An 18,464-nucleotide genomic window follows, 5' to 3' on the forward strand; every position below is an offset into this window, starting at 1 on the left:
AAAAACAATTCTGAGTTGACTTTTTTTCCTTCAGCATTTTAGAGATATTCCACTGTCTTCTGGTCTATATTGTTTTTGATGAGAAAACTGACATTGAAAATATTGTTCTGTCTAGTCTTTAGGATGGGATTGAAAAAAAAAGAAAAGATTTTCTCTTTGTCTTTGGCTTTTAGCAGTTTGACCATGATGTGCCAAGGCATGCCCTTTTTTTAACTGACCACTCTGCCAGTTAGAGACGAGGTCCCAGTGTAGGGGAGGTGGTGCTGAAAACACAGTGGGGCACAGCTCAGCCCTAGCCCACAGGGGCCTGCAGTGACCAGCTATGCACTGAGTCATCAGCTCCTTCTCCAGTCTCACATCACCAGCCATTCCTCCCCTTGCCCTTGACACTAACTCACGCTGCAGCCACACACACCACCTAGGTGAGACCAAGGTGGGCCCTCATATTCAGAGTGCTGGATTACCCCAAACAGGGACCACATCCAGGCCCTGAACTGCCCAGTCACCTGGGGCTGCCGGTGCATCACTCCCTCCCCACCCTCTTGGCTCCCTGTCCTCTTTCCCACCCAACCTCACTCCAGCACTTTAACCCCTATCCATTTAGGGTGACCACCAGTCCTGGCTTGCCCAGAACTTCTCTCATTTTAAAACTGAAAGCCTCATGTCCTGGGAAACCCATCAGTCTCATGCAAATCAGAACAGTCCGTCACCCTACCTGTCCTGGAGTTTCTTTCCAAGGTCTTACTCCTCCCTCCTCCAGCTCATCTCCAAGAAAGTCTTCTCAGATGGGCTAGCCTGGGTTTTCCAGTTAGTTCCTGCCCCTCATTAGGAAATAATGCTCTGAAGGGAGGTGAGGGGTGGACTCCCCAGTCCTGATCTGAGTCTTGGCTGGTTTCTCCCTAACACATGGGTCTTGGGATTGGTACCATTGTTCACTCTTTGGCTGCACCTCTGGCTCCCAAGGTGCTCCAGTGCCCCTAAGAGCTCTATGAGAGAGCAGGTTTCAGTGGTCTCAGGGGAGGAAAGAAGTCCTAGTCAGAGGGGCCCACTCGTCTAAAAGATGGGTATGGGAGATCATCCCCAGTCGTGTTTGGGGTTGGGGTGTGGCAGGCAGGTAGGCTTGATCTCGACTGTACCTGAGAAATTGCATCTGTCCCGGCCATCACTCTCTTGTCATCTCCTTGTAGCCATAGACTGTGGCTCTCCTAAATCTCTCTAGCCTAGAAAACCAAAGGTGCAGAGCATACCCTGTTTGGGTCTATAACTTGCTGCCCTATTACTGTATGCAAAATGGAGGAAGCAATAGATTCTTCTCTTTGAGAGGTGTGTGTGTGTGTGCACGCGCACATGCATGTGTGTGTGTACAATGTAAGGCCTTCCACACACCTGCCTTCTCTGAGGACAGGACCTCCCATCTCCACAAGGGCCTTCTGGCCTCCTACCAAGCTGTGGGTGAGTGTCCTTCCTCGGGGAGCGGTGAGAGCAGCCATGGACTCTAGTATCTGCCTAAAGAAGCTTGAGTGATGACTGAGGGACACCTGGGCTCGACCCCAGCCCTGACCATGCTGGACAAGCAGCCTCCAGAGGTTGTGAATAGGATTCAAAAGACCACCTAAGCGCATGTCCCCCTCCCTTGCTTGGTGAGGAGGGGAAGGAAGAGAAAGCTCAAGATCGAGGATCACAAACTTCAATTCTACAAGAGGGAGGCTTCCCAGGTATGTCGGTGAATGGAAAGGTCGAGGAGGAAGAGATGTGGCTGATTGAAGGCAGCAGCCATAACTCACAAGGAGCCATCCTACACACACGGCAAAAACTAATGTTAAATAGTACAAAAGGGTCGAGTCAGGGCCCTGCCACTCTGACCTCTGAGGGCCAGCGAGGCTTTTGGACGTTTTTTCCCCTAAGCTGCGGCGGGCCCGCTGTTCCTGAGTCAGACGGCAGGTGGCGCTCAGCCCGGAGAGTTGGAGAAGGGGAACTGTGGAGTTGCTTAACATTTCCAGGAACTTCCTCCCCCACCGGCCTTCACCTTTTGTTCCCTATCCTGGGCCAGTTCTCTCGCAGGTCCCAGATGTCCAGTTCCAGATGCCTCGACCCAGAGTGTGGGGGAAATATCCCTGGAGAAGCCCTCACTCCACAGACTGTCCAGGCGCAATGTGAGTGTGGTCCCGGCAGAGGAGGGAAGAGGGCGGGAGGGGAAGAGAAGGGAGGGTGTGTGGCCGCAAACCCTCCCTCCCCCCACCCTACCACACACACACACACACACACACACACCCCACATACACATACACATACACACACACACACACATCCCCCACATACACACACACACATCCGCCACATACACACACACACATCCCACACACACACACACCCCACACATACACACACACACATCCCCCACATACACACACACATCCCCCACATACACACACACACACACACATCCCCCACATACACACACACATCCCCCACATACACACACACACATCCCCCACATACACACACACATCCCCCACATACACATAAACACACACACACATCCCCCACATACACACACACATCCCCCACATACACACACACACACACATCCCCCACATACATACACACACACACACACATCCCCCACATACACACACACCAGCAGCAGCAGCAGCAGCAGCAGCACAGCAGATATTGCACGGGGAAACTGAAATGTGCCTGTGGCCTCTAGCACCTTCCCTGAGGGTGATGGGGGATATTTGCGGCAGCCCCTCACTCGCCCCACCATTGCTCCCTCGATCCCAGGGTGGGGTGGGATCTGCTGAAGCAGCAAGCACCCCCCTCCTTTGGATGAGACTCTCCTGGGAGATGAGCAAAGGGGATGTCTTCGGCGGATGGGAAACCCACAATCCTAGAGCTCAGGCTGCGCGGGAGGCTGTAGGGATTGGGGTGAGGAAGGGGAGCAAGGGAGGAGACGGGAAGTGCCCGGGCCTCAACGGTGAGGCCACCGCTTCTAGTCCTGCCTCGCGAGGCCTCTCAGTCCTAGCGCGGCTCCCCCGCTCCTCCCACACCCACAGGCTTCCGGCCATAGCTGCGCAGCCCCACCTTACCCTCCCTCCCACTCACAGGTGGTGGCTGCTCCTCTGGGGAGTCCTCCAGGCTTGCCCCACCCGGGGCTCCCTCCTCTTGGCCCAAGAGCTACCCCAGCAGCTGACATCCCCCGGGTACCCAGAGCCGTATCGCAAAGGCCAAGAGAGCAGCACGGAAATCAAGGCTCCAGAGGGCTTTGCTGTGAGCCTCGTCTTCCAGGACTTCGACCTGGAGCCGTCCCAGGACTGTGCAGGGGACTCTGTCACAGTGAGCTGGGGATGAGGGGGTCCCGCCAGGACTGTGGCCAGGGAGACTCCCGGGGTTGTGGGAAGTGGCGGTGCCCTGAATCACCCATCTGGAGGAGAGATGAATTTTCCATGTAGGGGCAGTCGTGCTTGGCTTACCGGGGAGCAGTGGTGGACCCCAGGGCACAGCCTTCCACCAGCGCCTCCAGGGCTGCCATCTGGGCGCCACAGAGCAAAGAGGGCAGCAAGCAGGCCCTGCATTTGGAAGACTTATGAAGGGACACACAAATCTTGCAAATCTATGGAGCCAGGGGCAGGGACGCACATATTGGTTGCTAAAAATATGTCATCATGTATTTGTTGAGCGCCTGCTCTATCAGGTGAGGAAGCTGCGCACAAATAATAAGAAAAGATTAAGTCACTGTTCACACTTACCTTAGAAGAGCTATCACAAAACTTCTAACGCCAAAGCCTTATTCAGAATAAGGACATTTTAAAAACAGTACTTGATGGAGTGATGCAAGCCTGTGGTCCCAGCAGTATATTCGGGAGACTGAGTCTGGAGGATCAGAGGGCTGGAGCCCAGTTCAAGGCCAGCCTAAGCAACATAGCAAGACCCCATCTCAAAAATAAGGAAATAATAAACAAAAATAAAAAGAGCACATTATCTTTTGATTTAAATTTTATTTATATCAAAATGACACACATAAATTTTCGAACTTTATTTTCTAATTTTAAATTTTTTAATTATTATGGATACATATTAGTTGTAACACTTTTTTTTTTTTTTAATTAAAGTTTTCTAAGGCTGGGCACAGTAGCTCATGTCTGTAGTCCCAGCACTTTGGGAGGCTGAGGCGAAAGGATCACTTAAGCCCAGGAATTTGAGACCAGCCTGGGCAACATAGCAAGACCCCATCTCTACAAAAACATTTAAAAATTAGCCGAGTGTGGTGGCACGCACCTGTGGTCCCAGCTACAAGGGACGCTGAAGTGAGAGGATCACTTGAGCCTGGAAGGTAGAGGCTGCAGTGAGCTCTGATCATGACACCGTACTCCAGCCTGGGTGACAGAGTGAGACCCTGTCTCCAAACAAAAAAAAAGTTTTTTAAAAAGGTTTATGAATAACAACAGCCTCCAAGCTGTTCCTCCCCACCCCTGAGTGCTGCTCCTCAGGAGCAGTCATTTGCCAGTTCATGTAGCTGTTTCATCTGGTCTTTAACTTCATATGTATAAATAACATGCTTATTTGTCTTTCATTTTTACATATTTTCTATTAATGTTCAACTACAGTATAGAAGATAAGGACTAGCTTTATCTGTCTTCAGTCTTCACCACCCACATTTCCCCTCCCCATTCGGCCAGTTTACCTATATTATCATTTTTAGTTAAATCTTTATTCATTATTGACATTATGATGACTGTAAAATATTCACATCTGAGCACATGGCATAAAATAATTATATTTCTTTTCTTCTCCAACTTTTGGGTTTCTTAGGAGTCAATAGTTACATGGATTTTTTTTGTTTTGTTTTTTTGGTGGGGGGTGTTTGTTTTTGTTTTGCTTTTTAGTTTGCTTAGTTGTCTCTGTAACTAATCTCACCAGACTCTTAGCCAGGAGTGTAAATCTTCTTCTGAAATACTCAAGCACGAATTTCAGTCTATCGGTCCTCCTTTTAATTGGTGACATCCCTCCTGAAGATCTCTCGATTTATTTTCACAGCCTGAGTTCTTTGCTCTCTAAGCTGTCACACATTCTGGGAGTTCTCTTCTCCCTCTTTCCGGGGATTTCCTTTACCTGTCCTGTGCTGAACCTGAATCCCATACCTTTCTCTTTTTTGGTTTATTCTCCCATTTTGGAGGAGCACCTTCACCGGTGGCTTCCTTAGAAAGAGTATTTTAGAGTGAATTTTAGAGGATCTTATATATGTCTAAATGTCTCAGTTCTACCCTCACAGTGGATGGATAGTTGATCTGGGTATAGCATTCTAGATTGGAAACCTTTTTCTTCCAGGATTTTGATGATATTGTCTTCTAGGTCTAGACTTTGTTAAGAAGTTTGATGCCCTTAGCATTCCTAATCCTTTGTTTTCTCTCTCTAGAACTTCTGGAATATTTTCCTTATTACCAGTATTCTGGATTTTCATTATGATGTTCCTTGATACATGTGGTTTTTCACTCATTGTGCAAGTTTCTTTTACTCTAGAGCCTCTTTTATTCTAGTCCTTCAATTCTAGGAATGTTCTTGTGCTATTTTTTAAATAATTTCTAGATATCTCATTTCCTTATTTTCTCTTTCTCCTATAATTCAGCTGTTGTATGTTCTAGATTGATTCTCTAGCTTTGTTATCTGTTTTGTTCTATTTACCATCTCTTTTGTTCTACTTTCTGGGAAATTTCCTCATCTTTAAATCCCAACCTTTTAGTTAATGGTTTCTTTCCACTGACATATTATTTCATTTCTAAGGATTCGTTCTAATTTTCTAAATGTGCCTTTTTATAGAGTATTGTTCTTGTTTCATTGATGCAATATCAACTCCTTTCCCTCCTTTGGGATTATTTTTAAATGTTTCTTCTGTTCTCTATAGTTGGTCTATTTCATCCAAGTTCCTTTTTACCGTTTGTCTGTTTTGGTCTCTGCTTTTTGTGTTAGAGACTTTCCTACAATATCTGTTAATACTTGGCTGTCCATTCATATTTAAGGCTGGGCGCGGTGGCTCACATCTGTAATCCCAGCACTTTGGGAGGCCAAGGTGGGTGGATCACCTGAGGTCAGGAGTTTGAGACCAACCTGGCCAACATGGCAAAACCCCATCTCTACTAAAAATACAAAAATTAGCCAGGCATGGTGGTGTACGCCTGTAATCCCAGCTACTTGGGAGGCTGAGGCATAAGAATCGCTTGAACCTGGGAGGTGGAGGTTGTAGTAAGCTGAGATCAGGCCACTGCACTACAGCCTGGGGTCAGGTGGGGCAGAGTGAGTCTCTGTCTCAAAGAAAAAAAAAAAAGAGTGGAGCACTAAAATACTGATTGGAAGTTCTGTGTAGATAGCTAAAATTTGTCAAATGATAGGTTTGAAAATAGGGTTATCAACAAGGTGACCTAGATGTGCCACTGGGGGCCTCCCAACTGTCAGGATGTGAAAGCATTTTATTTGGGGGCAGCCAGTTTCCCCTGAGAGGACTCCTGCAGATTCCAGCTCAGGGCCCCCAGCATTCTGGTCAAGCTGAGAAAAGGGCCTGGTGGAGGGAGATGCAGCTCACTGTGTGGCAGGTAGACTTTCACTTAATCCTTCTGTTTTTGGTACAGTGAGTCCTCACTTAATATCATCCATAGGTTCTTGGAAAGTATGACTTTAAGAGAAATAACATAGAATGAAACCAATTTGGCCATAGAGCTAATTGATATAGACAAAAGTAAAGTTTCTATAGCAATTACTGATCACAGAAACATCACCAAACCTCTAAATAAAGACCCCAAACACTTCTAATATTAAATATTGAAATACATGTGAACTATGCCTACATGTAAGAAAGGTTAATAAAAACGAGTAAGATTATTTACCCAATTATTCCAGTTTGGGGTCACGGGTGGCCACAGCCTGTTCCAGCAGTTCAGGATGCAAGGCAGGAACCAGTGCTGGACAGGACACTATCCTGTTTCAGGACGCACTCACACACTCATACTCACTCACACTGGGACCGTGGAGACACGCCAGGTCACCTAACAGGCACAGCTTGGGATGTGGGAGGAAACCAGAGAACCTGGAGAAAGCCACTGAAGACATGGGAAGAATGTGCAAACTTCACCCAGACAGTAGCCCCAGCCACGGGGCAGTATTTTTTCTCATCAACATCATAATGAAACAACGATGTTATTCATGGACCTGCTGCACTGGCCTTTGCCCCCTCTATCAAGCGTGCCGTGGGGCCTCAAGTCCAGGGTTTCTTGTTAAGCTCATGCCTTCTGCCAGGGTGGGCCAGAGGGAGTTGCCTGGGTGCAGAGATTCTAGGATTCTGCAGTCTCCCTCACAGGCTTCTGGTCTGCCATCCCTGTGCCAGCCCTTCCCTCATCCCTATCTTGATTCCCCCAATTTTTAAAACTTCCCCTGGTTCTGTGATGAGAACCTGCTTGCTTTATGTTGGCTCCCATCATTGCAAACTCAAGTTATCACTTGATATCTCCACTCCATCTTCCAAAGTGTGTTGACACCTGTCATCTGCTGTCATCCTCTCTCCCTTTTTTGTCCTTGGTTATGTGCACCATTTTATCCCTTTGCTGTCATATGACTGGGGTTTGAGGTGGGAGAGGAGATACCTGCGTGCATTTGTTGCTTCAGACTTCACCAGTCAGGATGATACTTTGTTCAATTCAGCCTATGTCTGTTGAGCACCTACCATGAGTCCCGTTTCTCTTAAATCAGAGAGATTTTTAATCCTGGCCTCTTTTCTTGTCATTGAGAAACTTCAAGTTCAGAAATAGGATTCCTCCCAGAGTAAGTCACACACACCCCCCCCCTCAAATGCAGAATTCAGCACACTATAATCTAGTTTATTTTTTACTTGTCAGTGTCCTCAGCCACTGCTCCTCAGGAGCAGAACTGTGCCTTTGTCATATCTGTGTCCCCAGCACCTAGCACAATATCTTACACATAGTACACAATCAGTAAATGTATTAAAGGAATAAGTGAGAGCGTGAATAAAATGCAAGCTTATGTGTGTGCAGGACACACAACAGGATGAATTTTGAAGGAGCAGGTATTGAGTATCCATCCTCACCACTGCTCTTAGTGTGGACTCTGGAAGATGCCATAGAACATGCTGGAAGAGGCCACACAGACCATTATACAGGAGAGGAAACTGAGATCTTGGGTGCTTCAGAAACTCCCCATTTCACACATGGAGTTAGTAGCAAAGTCTAGAATTTAAGGGTCTTAGGACTCAGTCCTGTGTCCACTCTACTTTCCTAGTTAGAATCCTAAGCAATTGTATTTAGCTAACAATTCAGGGAAAAGGGCAAAAAGAAGACTGGAGGGTTTTACAACCAAGTAGAGCAGTTGAGCACCATTTCCTATACCAAATTGCTTCTTCCCCAAAAGGCAGGCCTCTTAAATGCCAGGAGTTACATTTGTTGATATTCTAAGCAAAAGACCAGTATTGGGATTTGTCTGAGCCAGGTATTTGGGGCGATTGAGAAATTTTCTTCGTCGCAACTGTTACTCTGATCATAATGACATGGTCTGGATGAAGTCTTGAATGAATTTGGGACTTGTGGAGAATGAGGGAATGGAGAGCTAGCAAAAACCTAGGATATATGGATCAGTATGAAAACCAGAAATAAAATGAGCCAAGCAGTGAGCTGTGTGCCTGGAACAGAGATGAAGCAGGAAGCATGGCCCAGGAACTCCCTCCAAGCCACCCCTTCCTTGAGTTGAGGAACCCACAGGAAGGGATTTGAGCAGAGGTGAGACAGTCAAAGGGCACTGAAACAGAGACAACCTGCCAGGTGAAGCAACACCATCCAGTGCACCTGGACTGTGGACACCTGTGTCCTTAGGTTTTCATACATTGTGAGAGCTTCGTTTACAAAGTACATGGGATAAGAGGAGGGGCACCCCAAAAGAAGGAAAGCAGGAAAAGGCAGGGACCCCAGAGGGTCAGTCTCTGCAGAGGGTCTTACTGCTTCACAGATGTTGGCCAAAGAAAGTTACTCAGAGAAGTGGAAGGTGATGGGATGGGGTTTGGGGATGGAGGAGAAGCTGGATGGGAGGGGCTTATGCCCATGTTCATTGAGTCAAAGCTGTGGTGCTATAGGTACCACGTTGAGCACCAGGAACTCAGTGGTGAAAAAGACAGAAGTAGTCCTTGCCTTCTTAGAATTTATAATCCAGTGACTCTTATGGGAACCCTGGGGTTCCCAAGGAACTTCTTAAAAGAAGGAAAATATAGTGGGTTATATGAAATAATTATGGTAGGCTAAAGAAACATTGTAGTATGTGGTCATGTCTGGAAGAAACTCAGGAGTTAATAATGGAACCAGAAACTAGCTGAGGAAGCCTCTGTGAGGTGCCTTCTGAGCCCCAGAGGGGCACGGCCCATCTAGATGGGGCTGGAGTCACACCGAGGATGTGCCCCTGTGACGCCAGCAGCGCAGGTTCACCCCACACCTATCTGCAGCCTCACTCCTCCTCCTGCTTTCAGATCTCAGCCAGCGGGTCGGATCCAAGCCAGTTCTGTGGTCAGCAAGGCTCCCCTCTGGGCAGGCCCCCTGGTCAGAGGGAGTTTATATCCTCAGGGAGGAGTTTGCGGCTGACCTTCCACACACAGCCTTCCTCGGAGAACAAGACTGCCCACCTCCACAAGGGCTTCCTGGCCCTCTACCAAACCGTGGGTGAGTGTCCCTCCTGGGGGTGCATGGAGGGAGCCTCTGTTCCCAGCCATGACCCTGGTATCTTCAAGCCTTAAGTGGAAGCTTGAGTGACAGCTGAGGCTGGGGACTCAGGGACACCTGGGCTGGACCCCAGCCCTGCCCCTGCTGGCAAACAACCCTATTAAGAGACAGCCGTTGCTCAGCCCCAGCGTTGTTTCCACACAGATTTACAGGCCCAGTGTTTGCAGATCATCTCATTTTTAAAGAGATGCCAAAAATCCAGATTTTTAAGTAAAATTATAAATTTTCAAATGATGACTCAGATTTGTTTTTGAAAGATAAATACTGGCTGGAGGCAGTGGTTCATGCCTGTAATCCCAGCATTTTGGGAGGCCAAGGCTGGAAGATTGCTTGAGACCAGTAGTTGAAGACCAGCCTGGGCAACATAGTGAGACCCCGTTTCCACAAAAAAAAATGAAAAATTAGCCAGGCATGGTGGTGCACACCTGTAGTACCAGCTATTCGGGGACTGAGGGGGAGGATTGCTTGAGCCAGGGAGTTTGAGGCTGCAGTCAGCCATAATCACGCCACCACACTCCAGCCTGGGAGACATAGTGAGACAAGAAGAAAGAGAGAAAGAGAGGAAGGAAGGAAGGAGGGAAAGGGGGAGGGAAAGGGAAGGGAAAAAAGGGAAGAAAGCGAGAAAGGAGAAAGAGGGAAAGAAAGAAGGGAGGGAGGGAGAGAGGGAAAGTAAGAAGGGAAGGAAGGAAGGAGGGAGGGAGGGAAGGAAGGAAGGAAGAAGGAAGGGAAAGAAGGAAGGAAGGAAGGAAGGAAGGAAGGAAGGAAGGAAGGAAGGAAGGGAGGGAGGGAGGGAAGGGTGCACATGATAAAATGTCATTTTTTTAAGTATGCTAAAAAGTAAGTCTTCCTCTGATCTCTGGCTCTTAACTCCTGGCTGCCCTCCCCAGAAACAACTGTGTTCTCCATTTCCTAGGTATTCTTCCTAGGAAGAGGATAAATTGTGTGTGTCTGTATTGCAAGTGTTCTAAACTTGGCATTTTTCCACTGAATAATATATGTTAAAGATCATCCCATTCCATATGGACAGCATTAACTCATTTATTTTTTAGTTTTTATTTTACTTATTGTTTTTTGAAACAGAGTCTCACTCTATCGCCCAGGCTGGAGTGCAGTGGCACAGTCTCTTCTCTTTGTAACCTCTGCCTCCTGGGTTCAAGCGATTCTCCCACCTCAGCCTCCTGAGTAGCTGGGATTATAGGTATGCCACCACACCCAGCTAATTTTTGCATTTTTAGTAATGGTTTCACCATGTTGGCCAGGCTGGTCTCAAACTCCTTACCTCAGGTGATCTGCCTGCCTCAGGCTCCCAAAGTGCTAGGATTACAGGCATGAGCCACCGCACCTGGCGAACTTATTATTTTTAATGACCACATAAAATCTCCTTGATTGATGTGTCATAATGTATTTGATCAGCCCTCCTGATAGATACTTTGCTGCCACACATGGTGCTACTGTGCATATCTTTGCATTTACATCTTTGAGCACGTGTGAGAATATCTTTAGACTAAATTTTTAGAAATGGAGTAGTAGGTTAAAAAATATTTGCATTTTAAATTTTGATATTGCTAAAATTTTCTCCAAAAATGTTTTGCTAATTTACATACCTACCATATATGGAAGTGCCTGTTCCCCCCTACCCTGCTTGTCACAGTTATCTTCAAACTCTTTGAGTGTTGTCAATCTGATCAGTGAAAACTAACTCAAATGTTTTAAAAAAAACTAAAAATAAAAAATAAAACACTGTGCAAGTCAAATCAAGTATAGCCATGGCCCACAATCAGCCCCTGGGTTGCCAGTTGGCAAGTCTGTGCTAGGTGCTGTTTTCCTGTAGCTGTGAACTATAGTCAGCCCATCAGCGAGGCCATCAGCGCACCTGGAGACAACCCCGCCAAGGTCCAGAACCACTGCCAGGAGCCCTATTATCAGGCCGCGGCAGCAGGTGAGTCCCCACCTGCTGAGGGGTGGCTTCCATCCACCTCATTCCCACCCAAATGCCTGACACCCTCCGAGCACCTGCTTTGTTAACCAACAGCTTCAACTCTGAGCCTATTTCTTTGCCTCTCCTCATTTTGCGCCTCAGGGGCACTCACCTGCGCAACCCCAGGGACCTGGAAAGACAGACAGGATGGGGAGGAGGTTCTTCAGTGTATGCCTGGTGAGTAGCCACCTGCTAGCACCATCCCCCCAACAAGCCTCAGCTGCAGCTGGGACCTACGGGACACAGGGGTCAAAGGAAAGCCTTAGAATAGAAAGAAAGATAAGAAGCAGAAGGTGAGGAAGAACAGGGCAACCAAGAAGGCCCAGAAAAAAGAGGCAGGGAGCTTGTTCCTCATTCTTCAGGGGTCAAGATACAGCTGAGGAAAAGCATGAAGGACGTTAATGAGATGGACTAGAAAGGGAAGAAGAGAGACCAACAAGCTGAAGTAAGAGAAAACCATCTTTTTGTGCCATACATTTTAAGGATATACTGACAGGCTCTCTATTCCTAAAATATCTCCCTACCTAGATGCCACACAGTGCCAGAAAGTCAACCATTTTTAAAAAAAGTATTGACATAAAATTCACGGCTGGGTGCAGTGGCTCACTTTTTTTTTTTTTTCTTTTTTTGAGATGGAGTTTCTCTCGTTGCTCAGGCTGGAGTGCAATGGTGCAATCTTGGCTCACTGCAACCTCCACCTTCTGGGTTCAAGCGATTCTCTTGCCTCAGCCTCCTGAGTAGCTGGGATTACAGGCACCTGCCACTATGCCCAGCTCATTTTTTTTTTTTTTTGTATTTTTAGTAGAGACAGGGTTTCACCATGTTGGTCAGGCTGGTCTCGAACTCTTGACCTCAGGTGATCGACCCGCCTCAGCCTCCCAAAGTGCTGGGATTACAGGCTTGGGCCACCGTGCCCAGCCTTAACCACTTTAAACAGTACAATCCAGTAATGTTTGGTGTGTTCACAATGTTGTGAAACCTTTACCACTAATTCCACAACATCTCCATCACCCTCCCCAGAAAAGCCCAGTACCTCCAACTCTCCCCTCCCCCACCCCGGCAACCACTAATCTGTCTTCTGTCTCTGTGGATTTGCCTCTGTGGATTTTATGTCTGTGGAATCATATAATGTGTGGCCATTTCTGTCTGGCTTCTTTCAGTTAGCGTAATGTTTTCAAGGTTCATTCCTGTTATAGCATCCATCAGTATTTCATTTTTATGGCTAAATAATACTCCTTTCTATGGATACACCATTTGGTTTATTCATTCAACTGATGGACATTTGGGTTGTCTCTATTTCTTGCCTATTATGAATGATGCTGCTATGAGCATTTGTGTACAAGTTTTTATATCAACATACGTTTCTAAATCTCTTGGGTATATACCTAGCAGTAGACTTGCTGGATTGTATAATAATTCTGTTTAACTTTTTGAGGAACCACCAAACTGTCTTCAACAGCAGCAGCACCATGTTACATCTCACCAGCAATACATGAGGGTTCAAGCCCACCATTTTTGAGATCCACACTTTTGAATGAAAGCAAAGCATTGCCTTCTTTTGCTTTTTTGTTTTTTGTTTTTTTGTTTTGTTTGGTTTGAGACGGAGTCTCGCTCTGTCGCCCAGGCTGGAGTGCAGTGGCACGATCTGGGCTCACTGCAAGCTCCTCCTCCTGGGTTCAGGCCATTCTCCTGCCTCAGGCTCCCGAGTAGCTGGGACTACAGGCGCCCGCCACCACGCCCAGCTAATTTTTTTTTGTATTTTTTAGCAGAGACGGGGTTTCACCGTGTTAGCCAGGATGGTCTCGATCTCCTGACCTCGTGATCCGCCAATCTCGGCCTCCCAAAGTGCTGGGATTACAGGCGTGAGCCACCGCGCCCGGCCGAAAGCATTGCCTTCTTAACCCAATCTGATCCACGGAAAACTCTAGGGGTAGCCTGAAGGCTCACAGTGCTTTGGGGATGGGTTGGAGGGCAGGTGGTAGTGGGAGATGTTACAAATGAAGAAGTGACACAAAACTGAGGCAGGAGGCACTGAAACAGACTCTGTCTGTAGTATGGGGGCCCAGGATGGTCCAAAGGAATGGCTTTAATGCCTCTGAGGAGGCAGGAAGGAGAGCCCTGCAGAACCAGCCCCAAACATGTGCTCATCTGTGCTCCCTACCCTCAGTCCACTGTCCTGAGTCCCATGCAGGATGGGTGCCCTGTATACTTGGCATTGATTACCTGCCCTTGTCTGCCCACATGGTCTACACTGTGGGTCTGCATCAGTACAAGAGACCTGATCCTGGCCAGGCACAGTGGCTCACGCCTGTAATCCCAGCACTTTGGGAGGCCGAGGTGGGTGGATCACCTGAGGTCAGGGGTTTCAGACCCGCCTGGCCCACATGATGAAACCCCATCTCTACTAAAAATACACAAAAATTAGCCGGGCGTGGTGGTCAGTGCCTGTAATCCCAGCTACTCTGGAGGCTGAGGCAGGAGAATTGCTTGAGCGCAGGAGGCGGAGGTTGCAGTGAGCCGAGATCGCGCAAGCACACTCCAGTCTGGGCAACAAGAGCGAAACTCGGTATCAAAAAAAAAAAAGTCCTGATCCCAGAGCCTCTTCACGCATCCCCTACCACAGCACTTCAGAGAAGTAGGTCTTTAATCAATGTGTCTAGACGCAGCTGCTGACTGTCACCCCTACCCCTCCTCTCTCCCAGTCTGCGGACGGCCAGTCACCCCCATTGCCCAGAATCAGACGACCCTCGGTTCTTCCAGAGCTAAGCTGGGCAACTTCCCCTGGCAAGCCTTCACCAGTATCCACGGTCGTGGGGGCGGGGCCCTGCTGGGTGACAGATGGATCCTCACTGCTGCCCACACCATCTACCCCAAGGACAGTGTTTCTCTCAAGAAGAACCAGAGTGTGAATGTGTTCCTGGGCCACACAGCCATAGATGAGATGCTGAAACTGGGGAACCACCCTGTCCACCGTGTCGTTGTGCACCCCGACTACCGTCAGAATGAGTCCCACAACTTTAGCGGGGACATCGCCCTCCTGGAGCTGCAGCACAGCATCCCCCTGGGCCCCAACGTCCTCCCGGTCTGTCTGCCCGATAATGAGACCCTCTACCGCAGCGGCTTGTTGGGCTACGTTAGTGGGTTTGGCATGGAGATGGGCTGGCTAACTACTGAGTTGAAGTACTCGAGGCTGCCTGTAGCTTCCAGGGAGGCCTGCAACGCCTGGCTCCAAAAGAGACAGAGACCTGAGGTGTTTTCTGACAATATGTTCTGTGTTGGGGACGAGACGCAAAGGCCCAGTGTCTGCCAGGGGGACAGTGGCAGCGTCTATGTGGTATGGGACGATCATGCCCATCACTGGGTGGCCACGGGCATTGTGTCCTGGGGCATAGGGTGTGGCGAAGGGTATGACTTCTACACCAAAGTGCTCAGCTACGTGGACTGGATCAAGGGAGTGATGAATGGCAAGAATTGACCCTGGGGGCTCGAACAGTGACTGACCAGCACAGTGGAGGCCCCAGGCAACAGAGGGCCGGGAGTGAGGACTGAGCGCTGGGGTAGGGGTTGGGGGAGGCAGGGAAATCGTATTCACATCACTGTTGCACCAAGCCACTGCAAGAGAAACCCCCACCCGACAAGCCTGCACCATGCCAGACAGGAAGCAGGGTCCCACAGACCGTCCCTCCTCACCTTCTACCTCCCCGTGCGCATGCACTAGGCCCAGGGAAGCCTGTACATCTCAGCAACTTTCGCCTTGAATGTCCTTAGAACCCCCTTCCCCTACTTCATCTGTTGACACAGCTTTTATACTCACCTGTGGAAGAGTCATCTTCTCACCCGCTATTAGAGTATGGAGGAAGGGGTTTTCATTGCATTTCATTTCTGAAACATTCCTAAAACCCTTTAGTTGACCTTCAAATATTCAAGCTGTTCTGCAGCTCCAAGAAGCAATTATAGAAATAACTCCTTTTTTATTTTATGTCCTCTATATGCCAGGTGCTTCACCTGTTATTTCACTTAATCCTCATACCATATTTGCAAAGGATGTGTTATCATCCATGTGCAACAAATGAGGAAACTGATGCTCAGGGGATAAAGGGACTTGCCCAAGTCCCGCAGCTGGTGCGTGACTGCAGAGACTGTGCTCTTCCCAGTGTGCCGCGATACTTCTCAATTCTCTTCTGACCTGCTGTGTCACCCACTTTCCCTCCCAGCCCCCACATCCTTACCATTTTCCCTCCCTGAGAATTCCTGCTTCTGTGAAAATGGCATCCTCTGGCTCACACTTTCCTGCTGGCACCATCTCCTGCAGAAACCAGGTGAGCCCCGCACTGGACTGAATTTCCTGCGGACACCCCACCTGTGCCTCCATCATCAAGGGAGCTGCTCGACCTGAGAGGACCAACTCTTTAATTTTTAGTAAAGACTGGAGGTGATGGGCCAGCCACAGTGGCTCACACCTGTAATCCTAGCACTTTTGGAGGCCAAGGTGGGTGGATCATGAGGTCAGGAGATCCAGCCCATCCTGGCCAACATGGTGAAACCCCGTCTCTACTAAAAATACAAATATTAGCTGGGCATGGTGGCACGTACCTGTAGTCCCAGCTACTCAGGAGGCTGGGGCAGGAAAATCACTTGAACCCAGGAGGCGGAAGTTGCAGTGAGCTGAGATTTTGCCACTGCACTCCAGCCTGGCAAGAGAGCGAGACTCTGTCTAAAAAAAAAAAAAAAAAAAATTGGAGATGATTAGCAGTGAAAGACACAAATAAAATACAACTGTTCAATGGAAATAGAAGATAAACACCATAAAAGAGAGAAGAGAGGTAATTTGTTAGCATCAAGAGTCACGTTACTATATGGTCAAAGGTTAAATTTATCTCTAAAAAAATGGCAAGATGCAAAGTTGAACATACATGTGGTTACTTCTGTTTTTTACACCCACACACAGTACAAAAGATTATTAAAAATATTCCCAAAAGGCGGATGCAGTGATGCACACTTACAGTCCCAGCCACTCAGGAGGCTGATGCAGGAGGATCACTTCAGGTCAGGAGTTCAAGTCCAGCCTAAGCAACATAGTGAAACCCCATCTCCAAAAATATAATAATAATTCTCTCAAAATACTAAAGAAAGGAGCTTTATTGATAAGATTTTGGCTGTCTGGTTTTCCACTATTCTCTATTTGCTGAATTTTGTTTAATGAGCATGAAACATTTTTATTTTACTTATTTTTATGATTAAAAAGATGATATGAGTTTCTCCATACCAAGGCAAAAAAATATATATACACCTATATTTATATAGGTACGTCTAGATCTATACCTACATCTCCATCGCTGTCTCTAGGTCTAGAGATAGAGATATAGACAATGAGAGAGAGAGAGGGAGAGAGGTAGGTTAGAGATAGAGATGGTGGAGATAGATGAGCTAGTGATAGAGACATATCCACAGAGGAAAACCTACCACTACTTTAAGACAGAAATCTTTTTCCCAAGAATCAAATCCTTAAAGGAACAAACACTGTAACAGACAAGGTCCTCAATACTTGTTTTAAAACGAATGCAGCAACATTCATATGCATTTTTTCTCCTTCTTCGTACAAGTCAAGGACATTAACAAAAATGTGTGAGTAAAGGTTATTTTGAATGGTTGGGCAGAGTGGAGACAGGGCTGGGACTGAGCTAATGACGTCCAGGTTTGCCGCTCTCCAAGCATGCTGCACAATGCCAACGCAGAACTGAGAATCCCTAGGATGGATGGAAGAGCTTCAGCTAAGACTTACCTCCTTACCTGTTCCCTCTGCCTCCATTATGAACATACAGTGGATGCGCGCGCACACACACACACACACACACTGCTGCTAGGATATTAATGTGCCGTTTGCTAGACGAGATTCCCCTTCCTTCTCATCCTCTGATCTGGTGCTTTTCCTTCTCCCCTATCTTTTGTCTTTCCTGATCTAACAAGGCTATGGATCATATCCTGATCCCATCACAGACTAGCCCTCCATTAGGTTCAGTCCTCAGCTCTGACACACAGGCCTGCTGGAGAAACCCTCCAAGCATTGGTGGATCTTGCACCTTCTGTGTGCCTGCTGTCTAACTACTGATGATGTGGTCACTGCCTGATGGGGAACTGCATCAGCTCTGTGAATTCTTGCAATCTATTGCCTGGGAAAGTGCCTTGCACGTTAAACAGGTAGACCATAAATGGATGACGGGGAGTGGGGGCAGAAGGGTGGAGGTTAGAGGGATTCATCTAATAAGAGAAACAAGCAGAACAGCCTACAAAGGCTTAAGAACGCAGAGGCCTGCTCTGTAGCCCAAGCCCCTCTATGGGATGAAGTGCCATCAGATATTTGGTGCCACGGAGAGTTGATGAAGAAAGGCTTCCAAAAACAGTGAAATTGTTTTTTACTTATTTTAATTTTTAGAGACAACTTCTCACTATGTTGCCCAGGCTGGTTTCGAACTCCTGGGCTCAAGAGATCTTCCTACTCTGGCCTTGCAAAGTGCCAGGATCACAGGCATGAGCCACCACACATGGCCAAGAGCAAAATTTTTAAAGCAGGACACTATGGTCTGATGGACAGGAGAGACGAGGGTCCCTCCTCCCTCGCAGGGGCCTGGCTTCATCTCAGAAAAACCAAGTCCCTCTTGCTCCACACCCACACCCTTAGCTTCAGCCCTGGCAGTTGTGTTGAGCAGATGCTGAGGAGATGG

General features: G+C 47.8%; 1 protein-coding gene across 2 annotated transcripts; it reads left to right on the forward strand.

The window, feature by feature from the left end:
- Positions 1-1,938: 1,938 nt before the first annotated feature.
- Positions 1,939-15,716, forward strand: C1RL (complement C1r subcomponent like). 2 transcript variants are annotated; one of them, XM_055280821.2, is made up of 6 exons: positions 1,939-2,153; positions 3,108-3,336; positions 9,515-9,704; positions 11,596-11,703; positions 11,845-11,919; positions 14,445-15,716. In XM_055280821.2, the coding sequence occupies exons 1-6, from the start codon at positions 2,083-2,085 to the stop codon at positions 15,215-15,217; spliced, it is 1,446 nt and encodes a 481-aa protein (XP_055136796.2). In that variant the 5' UTR covers positions 1,939-2,082; the 3' UTR covers positions 15,218-15,716. The 2 variants fall into 2 exon arrangements, with proteins under 2 accessions (XP_055136796.2, XP_055136798.2); XM_055280823.2 differs by lacking the exon at positions 11,596-11,703 and having other exon boundaries at positions 1,976-2,153.
- The last annotated feature ends 2,748 nt before the right edge of the window (positions 15,717-18,464 follow it).

The sequence above is a fragment of the Symphalangus syndactylus genome, chromosome 5, assembly GCF_028878055.3.
Source record: "Symphalangus syndactylus isolate Jambi chromosome 5, NHGRI_mSymSyn1-v2.1_pri, whole genome shotgun sequence".
Lineage (NCBI taxonomy): Eukaryota > Metazoa > Chordata > Mammalia > Primates > Hylobatidae > Symphalangus > Symphalangus syndactylus.

Coding starts and splice junctions, on each gene's coding strand:
- C1RL (XM_055280821.2), top strand. CDS start 2,083: ATGCCTCGACCCAGAGTGTGGGGGAAATATCCCTGGAGAAGCCCTCAC. Junction 2,154..3,107: donor ACAGACTGTCCAGGCGCAAT/GTGAGTGTGGTC, acceptor TCCCACTCACAG/GTGGTGGCTGCTCCTCTGGG. Junction 9,705..11,595: donor GGCCCTCTACCAAACCGTGG/GTGAGTGTCCCT, acceptor GTTTTCCTGTAG/CTGTGAACTATAGTCAGCCC.